Here is a 20,872-nt window from a genome sequence, read left to right as displayed (position 1 = left end):
CAAACTGTTCCCTGCTTCTTTTAAGTAGTTTTTGGAGCAATAATTCATTCTCATTTTTTAAAAAAAGTTTGTGCACTGAAAATACTTTTTACTTCATCATATCATATTTGTTAAACTTTAGTCTTACCCTAAAGATCCTGAACATCCTGCAGACTGATTGTTTAGTCCTTGTATTTGCTCGCCACCTAGTGGTCACAGCTGAAAATTGGCATTGGCACTCCACCACTTTTCAGTCTGCCAGGGGCCATTTTGAACCGCACGGCGGTGTTAACACATGATTGGCTGGTGTGAGTAATGTGTAAGACATAAATAAACAAGAAAAGACACAAGCAGGGAAAAAAATAAACAAACAAAACCTTGAACAAGGCTGGGAACATGCGCCTGTAGTGAAAACAGCAAAACGTGATATCGTTCCAAACTGTGAGTATAATCTAATGATGCTTAATTGGACATTATTACACAGTAACTTACAACTCTGCGACTGGAGCTTCTTACAGCAGCCTTGCTTGATGTTTGTCTTGGTGCTAAACTAGTTAATTAACATTTTTTCTTTAACTTAATATAACTTCAACTATTTGCATTTTCTGGATTATGACTAGATTGTTATTTGTTAAGGCTGTGGTGTGTTTGTTTGTGGCACATATCTCAGATTTAAGACTTGTTTTAGCCACATTTATTTTGTGTGGACAATATTTTCCATCACACATTACAGCCCGGATGTCTAGTGACAGGAGATGACCCTCTCTGGATGTCACATCTGTCCTGCAGATGTGGCAAGAGTTCGTCCACTTTGGAGTTGGCTTCCAGTATTTTCAGCAAAAAGAGCAGTGGAGAGGCTGTTTGACTTGCAAATTTTAGAATATGCTGAATGAAGAAACATGAACTTGTGAATAAATGTTAAGTGATGCACAACATTTGTAATAAGTCTGCTGTGATCTTTATATGGTGTCATTTTACAGCTAATTTATTCTTCGGAAGAGATTTAAAAATATCAAATTACCCCTAAAAATGTCCCTTTAAAATAAAGAGAATAAAATAAACACTCCTCCTAAATTCAGTTCAGTTTGGCAGGACAGAGGCAATCAATCAATATTGATAAAGACAAGTTTGGCGCTGCTTGCTGGGCCATCTCAGTTTGAAAACTTTTCTCCACTGGTTTCTCAACTTGGCTGGTCTCTCTTGTTTAAGACCAATTAATGAGGCGGCTAAACTCGTTAATTGGCCACTTAATTGGCCCCTGTAGTTGCGCGCGCTGCTTCCGTTGGCTTTTAACGCACCGCCATCCCTCCCTCCTGCTCCCAGACATCAAAATCCCCCCTTGTCACAACGATTTAGGGTCAATCCCTCAGACGGGAAGGTGCTCTCGCCGTGGACCCCCCCTCCCCGCCACCTCTGGATCCCCCTCTATCAGTATCTCCCTCCCACTCTATCTCGGTGTTTTATGTCTGCGTCACAACAAGTCGGTCGGTGGAGAGAGGCAGGGATGATGGCGTCTCTGGCGGCTTGATTCCGGTGCTGCTCTGACAAACCCGCCTCAATAGCATCAATAGGTGGTGGCGGAGAGGGGGGGAAGAGAGCAAAAGCGACAGGAACATGACGAAACGGAATCGCGGAGGAGGACGGACAAACTAGGCTGAGAGACGGACGGACAGTCGCCTCCTCGCTGACGGCTTGACTGACACACACAGGCGCTTGGCACAGACAGGGACATACATGCACATCATCCACTTTTTGCAAACACGCAGGCTGCGCATCCGAGCGGGCAGTAATTGGACAGCGGAGGTCCACAGCAGATGAGGGCATTTCATGTCCAGCCTGCCCAGGAATCACTGTGACCCCGACGGAAAGGAGTTCGACTTGACAGGTACCCCCTCACCGGCCAGCTTACTGTACAATTTGCCTGATTTGCTTTTGATTCACAAAGGCTACATACAGTGTTATGTATCCTGCGTCTGTCTTGACTTGAGTGCATGCACTGGAACAAATGCTCAACGTGCAGAGATAAAGCCTGCACAGTCATTTCATACATCTATTCAAGTTTTTAAGATGTTAGAAGAGGGGAGACCACAGCAAAGTGCAAGGCAGATGCTTCAAGTAGCTGCACAGTGATCTTTGCTCATTCAATCAAACTGTATTGCAGCAGTCATCATGCAGTGTTTTTGTGTGTGTGTGTGTGTGTGTGTGTGTGTGTTTCATGTGTGCAGTAATCATTTGTCTTGCTCTCTGGTTGTGTACTCACTCTCATCTTTCACTGTGGTGGATACAGCCTGTCTCTATGCTCTCTCCTCTAAAAAGGAGGAGGATGAATTTAACCCCTTTGCACCGAAAGCCCGCCTGTCTGAGAGCCAGCCGAAACGCCGGGGTCGTAAACCCCCTCTGTCAGCAATGGCAGCAAAGTATTCAGCGAATAAATCGGATTTCCATTTCACATGAGCCCTGCTCTCCCTCCTCTCCCTCTGTCTCTCTCCTCAGGATGGGGGGAGTAAGTGAAGGAGATGATGTGTTGGCTCGATGGAGTGATGGACTACTGTACCTCGGCAATGTGAAAAGAGTAAGTGCATGTGGGTGTTTGTGCAGGAGAGAGAGTGTGTGTGTGTATGTGTGTGTGTGTGTGCCAGAAAGACTTTTTTAGTGTGTGTGTGTGTGTGTCAGACAGTGAGTGTGTTCACCTGGATTTGAAAAGACTTCCATTTAGTTTTGTCAATCACTCCACTCACCTGCTATCTCCCTCTCAGGTAGATGGAGTCAAGCAATGTTGTCTGGTGAGATTTGAGGACAACTCAGAGTTCTGGGTACTAAGAAAGGACATTCACTCGTGTAAGAAGAACTCTTTTTCTCTCTCTCTCTCTCAGCTAGTAGAGTAAATAGCTTCCTGTTGGCGACGCTTTCCATTTCTTGTGTTGAAAAATGCTCTTAGTTTTAGTCTTTGAATGCACCGATGCTCAGCTGAACTCACACTATAGATATTTTGATTCACACTCTCCAACTTTTACCAGAGGAGCCGAAGGAATACTTCTCTGATTCTCTCATCTTGTGAGCTATAAACTTTTTTTTTATTTTCGTGTCTTTTCTCTCCCCAAGATCTCTCATTTGTTGTCAGAGAAAAATACAGAAAAAAAATTACAATCACGTTCAAGGTTACGATGCTGAGTGCTCCGAGTATTGTGATGGGGGCACGTTGAGATGTAATTGGTATATTAGAGCCTATTTATGAATTTATTAGACTAATGACTCCTCAGGGAAATGGCGCCCCCACTCCACCTAACATCAAGTGAAGGGGAAGTTGGTCGCATGTTAGGACCAGGCTGAATATCCGCCCGTCAAATGAAGTGAAATCTGAAAGGGTGCAGGAGACACTGAAATCAATGAGGTGGCAAGGATGTGAATCAATATACATAAATTAATGCCGTTGACTGCTCTCTCTCTTTCTTCCTCTCTGACATTTACTTTCGCTCTCTTCCTCCCCTCCCCTTGCCTCTCTCTCTCTCTCTCTCTCTCTGTGTCTTTTTCTGTTTGCCTCAGTCGCTGCTGGAGTGGAAGAACTTTGCTGTATTTGTGATGCCCCGCCTCTTAAAGAACCCCTCATAAATTGTCTTAAATGTCGCCACGGTAAGGAAACATGCCTCATCATCCGCTGTCAAGCAGCGGTTCTCCACCAGTACTTGCTCTGACCTTGAAGATTTGACACAGTATGCTAAATAACAATGTTGCTCCTTCAAGAAAAAAATAACAACACAGAAAACCACATCATAAATGATATATATGAGTTGTTGCACCTCCATCCTGACCAGAATGAAAATAAATGAGATATCCATAGACTTGGAATATTATTCACTGATTTAAATGCTAGTGGGTGTCTTTACTGCCTTGTTGCTAATTTTAAGACCCCCTCCAGACATGTTTCAAGACATAAAAACACTCTGGTTGGAATAATAATTTGAGTCTGATATTTTTTTTCCCACAAAAAAGTTAAATCACCTTGTTAAAAATTTGTAAAATCAATTTCTCCTTCTCCCTTACTGAAAAATCCAGAACCTATGAATATGCAAATACTCTTAGTTTTAAAAGTTTAACTATTAGACACAAAATGTCTCTCGCTTAACTGAAAAGTTCATTCTCAATGTATGTTGCGCAGCTTTAAGTTTCCACATCACACTTCTGTAATTTGCATATTGGACCTTTATTGGCTGCCGCACTACTTATGATGTCACAAAATCATGCTTGAAGGTACATGTGTTTAAACTGAAATATGAGCACAGAGAAACAGCCTTCCAGTGTAAAACTCTACATTCATCCATTCTGCAAAGTGACAGCCAAGTGAAGTAACAATAAACAAAACATGTATTTGGGTGGAGGAGGACTTTATAAATAAGCCTGAATAATGATGGAAAAGTGGGAAGAAGTCTTAGAAACACACCAAGCGGCAGGATGCACAAGCAGGAAATGGCAGCAAATTTTACCGTCATGTCTTCACAGCTCTGTCAGGCGAACTGACAGCTTATTTTTTTTGGGGGGGGGGGGGAAAGCAGACAAATATACTCCTTGCTCCTTAGATGCAAATAGTATAGTAAAATGTTTTGCATGCTGTTGAAACAAACCAGCAGAGCACTAAATATGGAGCTGCTCTGCCATTATTGTCACTCTGGCTGTCTGTCTTGCAAACACGAATTAAACGCTCTGCCTCCTCCTCCCATTACAGGTTATCATCCAGAGTGCCACACGCCAACCATCGAACCGGAAGCTGACAGCGATTCGTGGATATGTCGGCAATGTGTCTTTGCAGTCGCAACCAAGGTCAGACTGCTAATCTCTCCGTCTCACACTCTGGGGAAAAAAACATTCAGTGTGTAATATTGGAGAAATCCAGTCAGATTTATCAGGCTTTGCTGCCACTACACTGATGTGTACGGCGGGTAATAGGTTTATTCGAGGCAAAAGCGCACTAATTTGCTCAGTATTGACTTCAGTATTAGATGTTCTACATTGTGTCCAAGAAATCATGAACAATCAATAGTTATGAAGCTGAAAAACTACGCTGAAGTTGAGAGAAGTACATTTAAAGTCAATCAATCACATGTGCTCCAGTTCTGTAGATATGAGATGAGAAAGCACCCGGTTAATTGTCAATCAGTCAATGTCCATATCTCATTGTCCAGACTTCCGCTGCCTCGGACACTATCTCTCACAGCTGACCTACAATAAAATGAGACGAATTGCTTTCTCCCCCACCGAATGTGATCCGTCTCCCTCGCTGCTCTGACATGACAGTGATTGGAGGGGTCACAGACCAATCAGTTCTGTCCTAAAAATTGTGTTTTCAGAGAGGTGGGGCCCTCAAACGAGGACGCTTCGCCCGGCTCATGCAGTTTATGAAACTCCGGCTCCCCTATCAGCTGTCGTCTTTAGACTGGGACCCGCAACATCTGACCAATCAGCAACAGTGTTACTGCTACTGTGCCGGACCTGGAGAGTGAGTGACACTGCAGAGGCCAGTTTAAGTTTGAATGTACTGTACATGTATGCTCTTTAACATTTGACAACATTGTCTCTCAAAGCTTAATCTCATTTTAGTCGAACTCACCTTGTGGATTATTGCATGCAGCAAATCAGATATATGTCAAACAGCAATAAGAAGTTTTGTTAGAGTTTGTTTTGACTTTTTCGGAATGATTTATGAGTGATGCATCAATTCAGATACTGTCAGGTAAGTTGTCAGTCAAAAAATAAGAACACCAAACTATCTTTTAAATGCATTTGCTGTGTTTTTTGCTTCTTTGCTTTTGCTGATGTGGCAAACTCCACCCACTTGGCACCTCAAGCAGTATAAAACAAACTCCCAACTGCTATATCTTTGTGAGAAGTAGCACCCGGTGGGAGTTTACACCTGAAGACACATTTCATTAGATGCAAACTGTCAGCTGCATTCATCAGCCTTCAGCCTTCCCTTAATTATGCATAAATACAAACTTGTCTTCATTCATTCATGTGTTAAAAGTCTCTTGATGTTCTCTTGTTGTGGGACTGCAGGTGGAACCTGAAGATGTTACAGTGTGGAAGTTGCGGCCAGTGGTTCCATGAGGCCTGCACACAGTGTCTAACCAAGCCATTACTGTATGGAGACAGGTACGTTACAGAGCACTATGAAAACTGTGGATTCTTTATACTCACAATTATAATTTTGTTATTACAATAATTAAAGGAATCTGTTTGGTAGGAATTTGATACAGCAGGCTTGCATTACACACTGAGTATGTTTACAGGCCTATATAGACTGATAGGTGATTTTACAGGAAGATACAGATATTTGAGAGTAAATTCTGCTAATGATTTTACAGGAGCAACATTTGTCACAGTGATACCTTTCATTTGTTGTGAGAAAGAAATACACTGAGGCATCAGAGTTAATTCAAGATATTAGTACATTTTGAACAGTAAATAGTTTAAATAAATATACAGTGAAAATGTGAAACTAAAATTAAAAACAACAGTCTGCAGTCGTGATAGTATCTCTTTAAGGCTGTGTTAGCTTAATACTAACATCATAACATACTCTAAATGACAATGCTAACATGATCATGTTAAGCAGGTATAATATTTACCATCTTAGTTTAGTGAGTTCACACTGCTAATAAGCACTAAACAGAAAGGACAGCTGAGTATTTAGTCTTAATACTACTGAATTATTTGTCCAATACTTAAGACTAAAAGGAAAAGTTGAGGGATCACCAAAGTTTTTACAATTAAGCCTGATGAGAACACGAATGTCTGAAGCAAATTTCATGGCAATTCAGCCAATAATTGTAGAGACATTTCACCTTAAATAAACACATATCAACCTCGTGATGGCACTTGATGAAAAGTCAATGGATCACCAAAGTCATTAAGATTCATCCTCTGGGGAACATGAATGTCTGTACAAAATTTCATGGCAATCCATCAAATAGCTGTTGAGATATTTCAGTCTGACCCACAGCGGTGGACCGGCAACGCTATCCAGAACCACTCTAGTCTGTCTGTCTACAAAATTTCAGCCAATAAAAGCTGATAATATCTTGATGATGTATCAGTCAGCATCTAATATTTGGATTGTGTTTTCATGTAAGAAATGGAATTTCTCTTTTAATGTTGTTTACATTGATCTTTTTCCTTATTGGTCTACTCACCACATGTTGTTTATTTTGTTACGTACGATGTTCAGGTTCAGACTGATCAGAAACCTACCTGTACCTGTATCAGGGCTATATTTACTCTGATTACAACCTTACTAGAACTGCAACACTGTTTTTGATAATTCATTTGACTTCAATGGCTGAGTCTATAAAATGTTTAGAAATAGTCACAGTTTTTCAAAGCCCAAGATAACATTTTCAAGTCGCTTTTTCCCCTACCAACAGTCCCATACCCAAAGATACTCAACTTACAATGATATAAAACTGAGAAAAGCATCAAATCCTCACTTCTGAGAAGCTGGAACCAGTTGCATTTTTACTTGATAAATAACAAATGATCGATTGATTTTCAAAGTTGTTGTTCATTAGTTTTCTGTCGATTAACTAATGGATGAATCAGCTAATCGTTTGAGCAGTAGACCAAAGTCTGATTAACATAATCAGATGAAGACGTCTACATGACAGCTTCACTTGTCAGAGAAATGCCTTAATTAGCTTAAGACTAAATTATTAGCATGTCAATGTACTCACTGACTCATGTTACAAGGACAAGAGCTGTTCAAAGCGAAGGGACAGTGACAGACGACGGAGCAGACGTTTAATATTACTGGTAGTAGTTCAGATATGATGCTGGGTGAATATTCAAGCTGCTGATCACAGTGCAGTTTGATAGGCTGCATCTCATGCATTTAATAAAATGTATCCATCCATTAAGTTATTATTGTCAGTAACCATCTGCGTTAGCCGGCTGGGTTTTACACCCACCCTGACACGGTGTTATTGCCGAACCTGTCTGTGGATGGGGGGGGGAGGAGGGATTAGATTTAGATTGACAGTTGGGGAGAGGGAGGCCGGATTGGTGCAACATCTGCTGAGCAGGTGATGGAGGAAGAGTGAAGACTGAGTTCACAGTTGGAATAGTAAGCATGTGCTGCCGTCATACAGTGTCTGCGTTTCATCTTTCCCGATGACCTTCAGCAAACACATGCATATAGAAAGATAGATGCACACAATGTTGGTATGGTGTTGAGCTGAGTTTCAGGGTCACCCAGAACCGAATGTTATTAGAGTGGAACAGATACACCTGTATGTTCATTTCAAGTTCAGGTTGATTTATTGTAATGTATTAAATGATATAATATATCCAGAGAAGAGAAACATATATAGACTGCAAGAAAAGAAGAAAAGAAACTAAGAAAGAAATTACAGTGTAAATACTGTGACACTTGTGATACTCGGACTAAATGAGAAGAAGTCTGCAAGGTGGAAAATATACTTTTCTTGGACAAAAATAGTTTTCACACAGTTCATATGCTTTAAAAGGAAATATATATGTACAGATTGTGCAAGTGAGGATAAAAAGGGACAAAATATAAGATGACAAATGAACTCTTTTTCAAATAAATCAAGATTTTCTGTGTTTTTACATGTGTTTTAGGTTTTATCAGTTCCAGTGCTCGGTATGTGCAAAGGGACCAGAGACCATCCAAAGACTACCCATGACCTGGTAATGTTAACCTTTACTGACACGTTTACCGCGACAAATATGACACTTTTGACAATTTTGTCAAAGGAAGAAAACACCACAATAGTTATATCTCTTGTTCAATGAAATTGTAAAAAGATAAGTAATTTTCAGCACATTTCACATGTAGTTTTATACAATGCTACTTCACATGACAACACAGCACAGACTGATATTACTGCATGTCATAAAAATGTGGTGTATTAAACTACTCTCACAAATGTTTAATATGTAAAAACATATCCTTAAAAATTACTTCCATTTTGTTTTTGCCTTTAATGTATTTCACCTGTTTCACATTATCTAATTTTTACTATTTTTTTATTTGAAACGCAGGGTGGATTTGGCTCATTTAGTGCTCTACCACCTCTCCCTGTGCTGCAAGAGGAAATACTTTGATTTTGACCATGAAATCCTGTCTTTCACCAATGAGAATTGGGACTCGTTGCTCCTAGGCGCGGTATTGATATTTCCCCGTTTAAGCACCATGATGAAATGATGTGAAATGCTGCTAGCCTTTTTTGCATTTGAGACTTAAAGCCTATTAACCATCATTAAAGTAAAATTTAAAGTATAAAAAAGTATAACCTCTGTGTAAGCTTAAAGGGGAACACTGCTGAGTTAAAGAATGGCTTATGATAGATTTGTTAATATGAATGAAGTTTTTTTTACAAACCTTTAAACTAGAGTGTGGAGGCTCAAAGTTGTTACACCATCTGGTTTAAAGCCAGAAGCGTCTCCACAGAGAATAAACAGATAAAAGATAAAGATAAAAGTAGAGGTGACTGGGAGAGACACCAGGGGGGATTTTATGCATTTCCTGTACATGTATCTGAGGTTTTGGGTTCTCTTTTAAGCTGTTTTTAAAAGATCATTTGGGATGTATTGTTTGTCTTGTCATAACATGACAGCAGATTTTTCAGCCATGTAGCTGCAACAAGTCATTTTTCCATATCAAGATAATTGCTGTCAGCGACTGTAAAAGAAAATTATTGTAAGCATTAAGGTTTTCTGTCTGATGGCCGTCCGCTGTGTAAACACAGCTTTGATTTTTCATTCCTGCCTGTCCTCCAGCTCTCTGACACGCCAAGGCAAGACCGCTGTCACAATCTCCTCAACGCTCTGAACTCCCACAAGGACAGGTAAGTCACCGCATATGATGAGAAGAATAAACACCGACCACACATGCCTGGATTGATGAGTAGCACTCCATGAATAGAGGGGTCTTCTTAGTGCTCTGTAGTTTGTAACGTTGGACACACAGACTGAAATGAGCGAGGTGAAATGTGTGACTTTGAATAAAACGGCAGAAAAATGTAACCAGCAATTAGACCAAAAGGAATTTACTCTTTTCGGTGCTGGTTTTGTCTTGTTAGCAGAGGATACAAGTTGTTGGTATTTAATCACAATAACCAGCCTAGAAGTATAATTGCTTTTACTGGATTTTCACTGAATTTCACCAAAAACCTTGCAGTCATAAAACTGCAAATTTCTCCAGACAAAGTCTGCTCTAATTATGTATACTAAATTACACAGTCACTACCTTTGAAATGTCCCTGAGTCTACTTTTTCATCAGGAGAATACATACATTTTGTTACGTAACTTTAAATTCGTTATTAGCATGAAAGAGAAGTAATGAATGATAATTTTTAAGAACCAACACCAGTCCAGGCTCACTGCGTCTACTGTACAAGCTGTCTCTTTGATGTCACCCAGGTTTGTCTCTGGAAAGGAGATCAAGAAGAAGAAGTGTCTTTTCGGGCTTCAGGTCCGAGCCCCGCCACCGCTGACGTCCGATTCGTCACCCCTCATCACCGACCCACCTACCAACATAACTCACCGGAGAAGGTCAGATTAAGGACAGCGTCTCTCTTTTCAGCTCTTATCTCAATAAGAGCTCTGGGATTCCCGCAGGGCATATAGTCATTACGCATGAACAATTAACTTAGAGCAGCAGTTTTCATATGCCAGCAAATGTATCAGTGTCTTAATAATCTCCTAAAAGAGTAGGCTATAAAACCCCCTGTGTGCTTACGTTTGTACATCCATAAGTGTGTCTGAGCACATGAGTATGCATGTGTCCTTTAGTCTGCACACACTTTTCATTTTAAATCATTTTTGCCATGTAACTGATGCTTCTTTTACCCGGACTGAAGTAGGGGATAATTTTCAGAAGTGCAGAGAAAATCATTTTTGCTTATGTGGTGACAGTTCATTCGTACTTGCGGTAATTAATTCTTCACTTCCCTCTGCTCACTTAAATAGCTACATGCTGCAGGTTTCCAGTATCCATCAAGACACACTGATCTTATTGGCTGACATCACTTTAAGCTCCGTCCTTCTCACTGACAAAAATGTGAGATGATTGGTTGACCAGAGTGAAGTAATTTTTCTCCACAAACTAACTTATGTTCAGACTAAGTACAGCATTGGTTTATCCATTTCTAAAAAAATATCTCCTTTACTAGATTTATGGTTGATTTTTTGTTTTAAAAACTACAAATGCCTAATTTCATGTAACAGTAGGCATTTTTTCAATGAAATATATTTGAACAAATGATGATAATATGCTATTTGTACAGCACTTTTCTGAACAGAGACAAAAGAAACCTCAATACAATAAAGAAAGGGTCAAAGATCAGGTGAGCAATAAAGGTAGAACATACAGTATATTTCTGCTTGTGGCAGAGACTAAAGATGGTGATATTAACTGTCAACTGGTTGGTTTGTTGATACAACATTTCGGTCCAGAACAAGATATCTTGACAAGTACAGGCAATATTGCCATGAAATTTGGTATAAATATTCATGATCCTCAAAGGATGATTCCTGATGATTATGGAGACCCCCAAACCATTATATAGAGGCCCTGTCAGGTGAAAATTACAATACTGTCGACCATGACGAGGCACAATTTCATTTTCCGAAAGGAATGGCTGAATTACCTTTACATTAGTAAAGACAATTATTCATGGTCCACAGATGATAACCCCCTTTTTTTTTACATAAGCTTTTCTTTAGCGCTACCATTATGGAGCTAACCTTCCTCTTCAGCCACGCTCAGTCAAAGATGCCCCAACTTTATACAAAGAATATCTTGTAAGAAGATTTCCATGCAATTTGCTGAACACATTCATGCCACTAAGAGGATGAATCCCTCTGATTTTGATGACTACACGGTCCATTCTTTAGCATTGGCCTCAGGCAAAAATATACATTTAAAGTCCTACTACTCACACAGCTCTAATTATAGCATAATGGACAGTCCATTCAGCTTTTTCAAATTGTGAATTGTAATGGATGTTTGAGCCTCCAGGGGCAACTTTTGGAGTTTAAGTATTGTATATGTCATAAACAAGTCAGGAGACAAGCAAGAAGAAGAAGAAGATAGAGAATGAGGGAAATTTGGGGAGAAGAAGGCATGAAGAAGGTTTTATGTCCTTGCTGATGATGTATGAGCTCATACTGTATATTAAAAATGTGTTACTAACATAATACAGTACACCATCACTCAGTATATCATCTCATTTTATTGTATTTTTACACCTCTCGGTGGGATTTTATGCAGACACATGAATAAACTAAACATTGCACATTGGGATTGTATGTGTGTGTTTATGTTTGTATATTAATTTATGTTTGTTTTTGCGCTCTTCAGCCCACTGTCACTACCCTGCCAGAGGAGAGTCGGAGGGCCAGAGCCACGTAAATCAAAGCGTCGCATCATGGAGACACAGGTCAGTGCCTCTGTCTTCAACTCATGAGGAGGGGGAAGGTCTGGGCCAGGAAACCTCTCTGATTATTTTTTCTTCTTCTATTTTTTTTTTTTTAGGCAGGCAGGTAAACAGCTCTCTGCGATCCAAATAACCTGTCAGTCAGACACTGTGATGAAGGTTCATTTCGCAGTCTAGATCAGTCTACGTGTCTTTTAACACCAAGTGCAGCTCAGTGCCTCAGTATTTTTTTTCTGCTGCTTTTTTGCGGTGTGTTTAATGCTGATGCTTTAAAGTCTATGGTTAGAGTAAAGGTAGCGTGTGAGAGATGAGCTGTCATGTGTTTGGCTCGATTAAAATTTATAATTCAAATACAAACTTGGCTGCACAAAAACTCGCTCAAGTATTTCATCAACATCTGCAGTTCAGCGCTGCATTTATCATGATCATCAAACCCAATTCCCAGCGGATCACACTAAAACAGCCAACAAAACATGTGGCAGGTTACTATTTTTACACAGCATTCTTAACCGTGGATTCTCATTGTACTGTGTCCTCCTACACAACTCTCTGATTCGTGTATGTGAACATACAGTAATCCTGGAACAATACGCTCCACAGAGCACTTGTTTTCACTCTGGCAAATCCAGGCCCATTGTGCCCCCTCTGATTGATGCTAATCTCCGTCCGTCTTGGAGGAGCAGGTTTGTTATAGTAGGGAAAGTGAGATGGGAAGGAATGCTGATATGTATAGCCTGGGATCGCTTCCAAGTGCACTTTGCAGTCGATTACAGTTTGGCCAGGTGGCGCTGGCACCTTGACAGTGCAGCATTGACAGAGCACATCCATTTAAAGGCACAGACGTTGACTAAGGCCACTGAATAATAATCTCTCCTCCTAATAGTAATGCTAGAGAAGGGAATGATAATGGGCCAAGCGAGTTGCCCCATATGTCACAGTCCAGCGATGAGAAATGCAAAAACCTTCAAGTGGCATCTCCCCAGATGACATTTCTGGTGATAGATGGCTCTGATGATGCTCTGATGTTTTTACGTGTTATGGGTCATGAGTTGGTATGTCAGGAAAGCTGCCTCACTAACCAGCCAGCTCCATGAGATGTGCTCTTGAGGTAATATGTTCAAGCAGGACCTACCACCACTGTGTCTGATGAGCCTTACAATGATGTGACTCACATCCATTAATGCTATTAGTGTGGATATATTGACATATTGGCCCTCATGTAACGCAGGAGCATAAAATCAAAACCTTAAGAATGCTAAACATATATAAAAAAATATGCATCAACTCTGTTTTAAATTGTTTTCACTCTGAATTTCAGTATGCAAACCTCTGTCTAGACATATTTATCTCAAAACTGAACGTCCCATATGCAAAATTAACTTTATGCATGACTGAGCACGGAGCTATCAGTGCTTGATTGACTCCTGTGATGATGCTGGCATCCAGACTCGAGCCGATCTGTGCGTGTCTCCTGTGCCTAGGCCTGTCCACCCCCAGTGTCTGCCAGCCCCATTGAGCTACTGCCATGTTGCCATGGCTACATGGGAGGGGCCAGCCTTTACACCTCCAGGAAGTCAGAGGAGGAGCTTAACTTGAGGTGAGGGGTGTTGTACCATTTTGTTTTTCTGTGGTGACTGATGAGTATGAGAAGAGTTAAAGGGCCCGTTCACCTGTATCACAAGTAACGCATACAGTAGCCGCACAAACGTGTCTAAATTTTGTTCAAAACTTCCTGCCACAACAGATCATTACAAACAACATATGATGGGACTATACTAAATATTATAGAATCCATCTGGAGGGCTTGTTATACTTGTGATAATAGTAATAGTTAAAAAAAGATATTGTGGTTGATAGGGACCTGGAGAGGTGGGATGTGATGCAACAGAAAAAAAAAACAATCTTTCAAAAACACATGGAGGCGAGGATGCTGTAGCACCCTCAGCATCCCTACTTCCTGCACTATGAAGTAACATGATTCAGATAGATTTGTTTTAAGTGTCGGAGATATCTGCCTCTAAGACTCCGCCACCTCAGTACAATGCAGGTGGGATTATTTCTTTGGTTGGAAATAGTTCCTGTGAAAACTCTTGACAGCAGAGATTTTTTCAAATGTCATTTTTCAATGATGTGACCAAGACAAACAAAATTCTTTTTGGCTCTGTTGTATAAGGATGACAGCAGAAGTCAGAGCAGAACATATCTCAAAACTTAAAGGGGACATAACATGGGGCGCTACTGGAATATCTGCGTGATTTACAGTTTAGAACAGTCCTTATTTATCTTATACATGTCCTTTATGCAGCCTCTTCTGATTGGCTAGCTTTGGAGGCTACGTAAACAAACAGCAGTAGTAGGATTTCACTTTCAAATTGGAAATTTCTCAAATACATCCGTATATGTTCGAGCCCAAATCCGATTTGAAATATGCAAAGAGGAAATGCGAACAACCTGTGGAATAACCTTAGTGACAAAGACTACTGAACTAATGGGCATGCACGAACGATCGGACATCATCACGAGAAGGAAGTAGATGTAACATTGTAAACAAAAGTGTTCAGAGCAGGCTGAAGCCCTGGCTTTTGACTTTCAGGAAGCATTTTACATATGTTTACCTCAAGTTTTAGAACTTTTAGTATGTTTACCATAGACATCTGACATTATAACAGTATAAAAATAACAGAAAATCACAAAATGCATGATACTGTGTGTCCCCTTTAAGTAAATGAACTCAAACAAAACTATCTTCATGGATACATACCAGGGGGAAAGTGGGAAAGTATGTTTTTCAATTTGGATCTTTGTGTTTTTCTTGTATTTTACATTCAAGTTGCAAAGCAAGCAACTCTGTCTTTAACGTCTTTAACCCTTGTCTGTCCTGTCCACAGCTCTCCCCCTAAGCGGATGTATGCCCTGTATCACACCTCTTACAACGGAAATACTGCACTCTCCAGGAGTCTCCATCACTACAACAGGTTTTGCTCATCTACCATCCTCATATCTAGTAAATCCTGCTGGTCATGTATATAGTCACTTTACAGTATGAAGATATAGACCATGAAATTATAGAAATTTGGACTTGAATTAACCAGATTCAGATATCTGGTTATTTGATCTATAATTTCTCCATTAAATTTCTATAAAATTACGTCTGTTGTGATATATATTGATATTGTGATATAAAATTACATATACAGTCGTAGTAGATTTTGTCCACTTAGTCACATGTGGAGGCTGCTCTGTTCAGCCACTGTTGCCCCTGATCTTTCACCATCCTGCGATCAAAGGAACAAGAATTATGCCTTAAAGTTTCAGATGCTCCACAGCTGCTTATCACCACATCTAAACGGCACTGATGAGTGACCCCTCAGTTGCTCCCAGTCTGCCTTCCAGTCTATGTTCTTGAGGACCCTTTTCATTATACACAGAACAAGGACATTTCCACAGCATAAGGCAGGCAGTTAGACTACTCATCTACAGTTTTTGTTTTCTTCCTCATTAGCTGAAGTAACCTTGATGGTAAAAATGGTTCTTTTTGGCGCAGCATCAGATTTGAGTATTGAGCAGGAGATTTGTGATTATTAAATCATAAATTTCAGTCACTGCAACATATTGTGTTGTATGCCAACTAGCAGCATCTTTGAAGTAAAGACAGTTTAATGTATTTCCCGCATATCCCTGTTGATTAATTTTAAATTTAGATCACTGTCCCTCTTCGTCGATGAAGTTTGTCTGTGTTTGGAATATGGTATGAGAATTTTTCAAGAGTTTTGACAAGTGAAATAATTAATTTTAATTAATTTTTTCTTTTATTTTTTACCGATGCATTTGGACTTTGAGCACAACTGATTTTTGCCTCTCTGGACCTTTTTGAGTTGGCTTGTGATGCATATCAGAGGTCACATTTTGAAATACCAAGCAACATACCAGTTTTACTTATGTTGATAGTGATGACAGAAGTTTAAGGACAAAATATGCTTATTTGCTTTCTTGCTGAAACTCAGATGAGAGGATCTATACCCCATCATGTCTGTACGCTAAATATGAAGCTAGAGCTAACAGCTGTTAACCTAGCTTAGCATTAAGAATAGTAGCAGGAGGAAACAGCTAGCTCCAGCTTCATGAGAGTGGTATCCATTTTCTCATCAAAGTCTCTGCAAGAAAGCAAATAAATGTACAGTATTTCCTTTAAGGATATTTTAAGCTAGTTTTTATTTGCAAAAGTATATTTGTAGCAAACCTATGAAAAAAATTCCAGTACAAATTTTGTGTTAAAGTATGCTTCCTCATAAAGAAAACCTATTTGAATGGGATGGTGAAATACCCCTAAATGAATCAGTTCCTCTTCCTCACTCCTTTTGTTTTCCTAGCGTTGAGGACACCTGCAGATTACCACCACCCTGCTTCCAGTACCCCCTCAACACCAATGGCAGCCATCACCACCACCACCTCCATCAGCACCATCACAACCACCAACACAACCACAACCACCAAAACCAACACCAGCCGGGGCAGAAGCAGCTGGAGCCCCTCCTACCTTACCAGGCCGGCATGGGCGGAGGGGGTGGCGTAGGTGGAGGTGGAGGAGGAGGAGGAGGAGGTGGAGGGAATATGGGAGTCGGAGGGGGAGACGGGACAGTGGCCAGGAACTGGGGAGGAGGGGAGGCAGTGAGAATCTTGGCGAGACGTGTCACGCCAGACGGGAAGGTGCAGTACCTTGTGGAGTGGGAGAACGTGAGTTTGTACTGAGACAGAGAGAGTAAACGAGACGCAATGACTGTTTTGCAGTTGCCACAAGAATACTGTGTATGTAAAACGTGGCAGTGTTTAAAGTACAAACAAAACAAAAAGAGGAAAAAAATCCCTACATGTTGCAAATCCAGGTTGCTCATATAGTATCACCTCTATTCTACATCATTATAACCTCACTACTCGTTACTAAATGTCCCTCTTTGCTAGTGTTTCTCTGATATTTGTACTGTTAACTTTGGAATATGCCTTTGAATTTATCATGTTTTACAGTGATGAGGGGAAGTATTTAAACCTCCTGCTAATTTGTCAATGTTTGGGCCACATCTAGTAATTGTACTTAAATCTTAATAAAGAAAAGAACGATTACTGCTTTTTCACTGTTAAAATAGTGACAATGAAGGGGGATCAAAATGGAAATTATTCATTTTAAATTTCTTTAAAGAGCAACTTAACGGCAGCTGAAAAATCTTGTCTTTGCTGGCCTCCAGTAGTTTAGCTTCTCACATTGCTGCAGTGATGGAGAAGTGTACTCCGGGTATCAGTATTGGGTGCGGTTACAGGTGGATCAAAGCACACCTCTGACCTCACCCTGAGGTGCAACACACTTGAAACTTTTAACCAGAGAGGGCAGTGAAATACTGTTTTTCAGCTGAGGAGTGTTAAGTTACTCCTTAATCTGCAGCTAGTTATATTTTTTTACTTTCCTATTTTATTTTAGTTTCATTTTTGCCACAAATAAACCAGTAAACTTCCACCAATTGTCATGTAGACAACATGCTACTAATTTATAAAAAGCATCATATGGTAGCATGATCTGAATTAGATTTGCATTCTGGTTAAAAATAGAGAAAAAAAAGATTTTAAAATTAAAATTACTACACAACTTGCAGGAGAAACCACATTTTAATAACACATTGATAGAATGAGTAACACAGAAGCACTCTTAACAACCCAACCAATAAGCATTACTTTGGTGAGTTGCAAGAAGTCTTTCAGATGCTTTTCTAGCAGTTGAATGACTATATGTTAATGTGTAGTTTGGACCTGCTTCACACTGAAATATGTTAATTTAAATGCTTTTGAAACAATGATTACATGTAACCTAGACATCAAAAAAGTCATAACATCAAAATGTCTTCAATGGGAAAAGAGTAGGGTTGCAACTAATGATTATTTTCAATATTGATTCATCTGTTATTTTCTTGATTAGTCGTTTTGTCTAAAAAATGTCAGAAAGTAGTGAAAAACGCCTACTATAGTTTCATGACACTCATGATGACGTCTTGAGATGTTTTGTCTGATCAACAGGCTAAAATACAGATATTCAGTTTACTCTTTTGCTGTAAAAATTACCAAAACAATTATTTCATTATCACAATAGTTGCAGTTAATTAATTTTCTGTCTATCGACTATTCGATTAATCGGCTAATCATTGCAGCTCTAAAAGAGAGAAGTACAGAAAGAGAAATTTAAATGTACCTTTTCTATAATGATAACTGTGTCCCATTATTTTGCATTGATATCGAAGGGATTAGCGAGCTAAACATCCCCTGGCCACACCACACTTCAATCAGCCTTCACTTTTTAAATTGCCCATTCATCAACTGATGGTTAATGTTCACATGGAGTTCAGAGAGAAAATGAGCAGTGATGAATGGTCCGTCATCAGCGAGTGGCATGATGGCAACAGGATGGCGGCTGCTGGCTGCAAATGAAAAAGCAGTAACCTTTTATTGAAGAGACAGAGCAGTACAGCCAGACTTGTATTATGGGCCACACTGGAGCAGAAGGTAGTTTAATGCCTTGCTGAAGGGCTCTTTGACAGCAATAGCTGAGGAATTACACACAGATTCTCTTCCTTTCATCTGCTCAGATGCCAATTTGTCTGACTTTGGCTCCACAAACAACAAATCCTCTGGAGGTTTACATATTTTCTTCTCATCGCGGTATGTTAATAAGAGATTGTATACATGTTATTACGGGGTTACTTAATTGTTATGTTAGATTTTGTCATACATAATTTACATTTAGACTACTGTATGTATTAGAAATAGGAGCCACAAGAGGGCTTTTGTTTTATAGATAGAATTATATATTCACAATATATTGCTATGGACGAATGACTTTACTTTATTTTTTTGATGTGGTTGCATAGTGCCTATTTGGGTTATGTACCTGCCGATTGGTCTGCCGACCGATCAATCAGACGACAGCTGAACGAGACAGATACAACTACATGGGTAAACAAGGACCAGTGATAATGTTGAATTGAGTTTTTATTCAGAACAGGACTGTGATGTAAATGTACATTCCAAACAAACAAGAAAAAATACACGTATATGTTACTGAAATGTATGTTTGAAGTCATCAGAATGGAAATTATTTTATGAGGACTTTCTTTTATATTTGTGTTTAATGTCACAAAGACAAGCTCAGACACGGCCACAGCCACTGCACTGCTGTTATTAAGATTCATGTCGCAGGGAGTTCAGTCTTTGCGTTCAAAGTTACAGTACAGGTAAAGAAGACACTGATAGGCCCGACTACCAACTAAAACTCAAAGTATCTTCCAGGGTCTAACAGTCTATAATTTAAAAGGCACAACATCGCATTAAGTATAAATTTATAAGTTTAAGGCCTGACTGATCGTCTCCCTTCTTCTCACGTGTGTTTATAGCGGCAAGTGAGGTGCTGAAGTTGGATTTTATCTTTAGAGACATCTTTGTGCAAACAGGTTACATAAATCTAGAATACTGTGGTGCAAGTTTCAGAGTTTATATTTTATACAGAGGTTTATTTCAGCAATCTGTTCAATAGAACGTACACAACGTATACATTTATCTTTGAAGAAAGACTGCATTACAGGTTTAGTTAAATAGCAAAAGACATACAACATTTATACTGTTATAGTCAAAACCAATGCAAAACTCTCCGATTTTATTTAAATACCGACCTCTCTTTTGAATTATCTCCTGCACCTATGCGTACATTTCAGGCCAGTGAAATAATGTTGCATTGCAATTTTCATCCTCCTCAGTGACTTTGACTGTAGTTTATTAGGAAGGGGTGTGTTGAACCTTTCTAGGCAATGGTGATGAATGTATTTGTGTGTTTTCTATGGTATGTCTATACCCGTCAAGTGCTTGTTATAGGATGTACTCTAGGTGGAACTCAACCAGATTAGTTCAAAACAAAATAGGAGGAAATAAAGACAGTAACATTAAGGAACACATTTATTTTGGGAGAGGTAGTCTTTCTTTTTCTGATTAGTAGTCAAGTCCAAGTTCAGTTTGATGTATTTTTGGAGAAATTACGTTTGTACATGTATACTCTGCGTTGACACACCTAATATGTAACATGAATAATAAAAAAGTTTCACCTCATACAATGTGTATTTTTTATATGAGTTCATACTGGTAATAGTTTCTGTTTGTCTGTTTTTCTGTGTAAAATATGATAGTGAACTGATTTGTAAAAACATGAAGTCTGATATTTACCCTGTTGTGTCCTAAAAAAAAAAAAAGTAACTGGCCTCTCCAAAACCACCTACACTTTCCAAAATTAATGGAATAGGCAGTCAGTGTAGCGCTGTCAAATGGGACTGATGTTTGGTTAAGTGCTTCATATTGAGCCAAGTGCAAACCAGGGTTGTGAAATTTTTGTAATCTTAGATTTGGCTTCCTCGGGGGT

The 20,872-nt window shown here is 39.6% G+C and overlaps 1 protein-coding gene across 3 annotated transcripts; it reads left to right on the top strand.

The window, feature by feature from the left end:
- Positions 1-243: 243 nt before the first annotated feature.
- phf1 (PHD finger protein 1) lies at positions 244-20,562 on the top strand. Of its 3 annotated transcripts, XM_044359610.1 has the most exons (16): positions 244-420; positions 1,746-1,864; positions 2,473-2,551; positions 2,736-2,817; positions 3,523-3,609; positions 4,700-4,794; positions 5,322-5,470; positions 6,028-6,123; positions 8,608-8,676; positions 9,031-9,154; positions 9,769-9,836; positions 10,412-10,543; positions 12,354-12,432; positions 13,911-14,026; positions 15,318-15,404; positions 16,800-20,562. In XM_044359610.1, exons 3-16 carry the CDS (start codon positions 2,474-2,476, stop codon positions 17,176-17,178), a joined length of 1,641 nt encoding a protein of 546 aa, XP_044215545.1. In that variant the 5' UTR covers positions 244-420; positions 1,746-1,864; position 2,473; the 3' UTR covers positions 17,179-20,562. The 3 variants fall into 3 exon arrangements, with proteins under 3 accessions (XP_044215545.1, XP_044215546.1, XP_044215544.1); XM_044359611.1 differs by lacking the exon at positions 1,746-1,864; XM_044359609.1 differs by lacking the exon at positions 244-420 and having other exon boundaries at positions 1,253-1,864.
- The last annotated feature ends 310 nt before the right edge of the window (positions 20,563-20,872 follow it).

The sequence above is a fragment of the Thunnus albacares genome, chromosome 8, assembly GCF_914725855.1.
Source record: "Thunnus albacares chromosome 8, fThuAlb1.1, whole genome shotgun sequence".
In the NCBI taxonomy this organism is placed as follows: domain Eukaryota; kingdom Metazoa; phylum Chordata; class Actinopteri; order Scombriformes; family Scombridae; genus Thunnus; species Thunnus albacares.
This window is presented reverse-complemented; position numbering and strand designations above follow the sequence as displayed.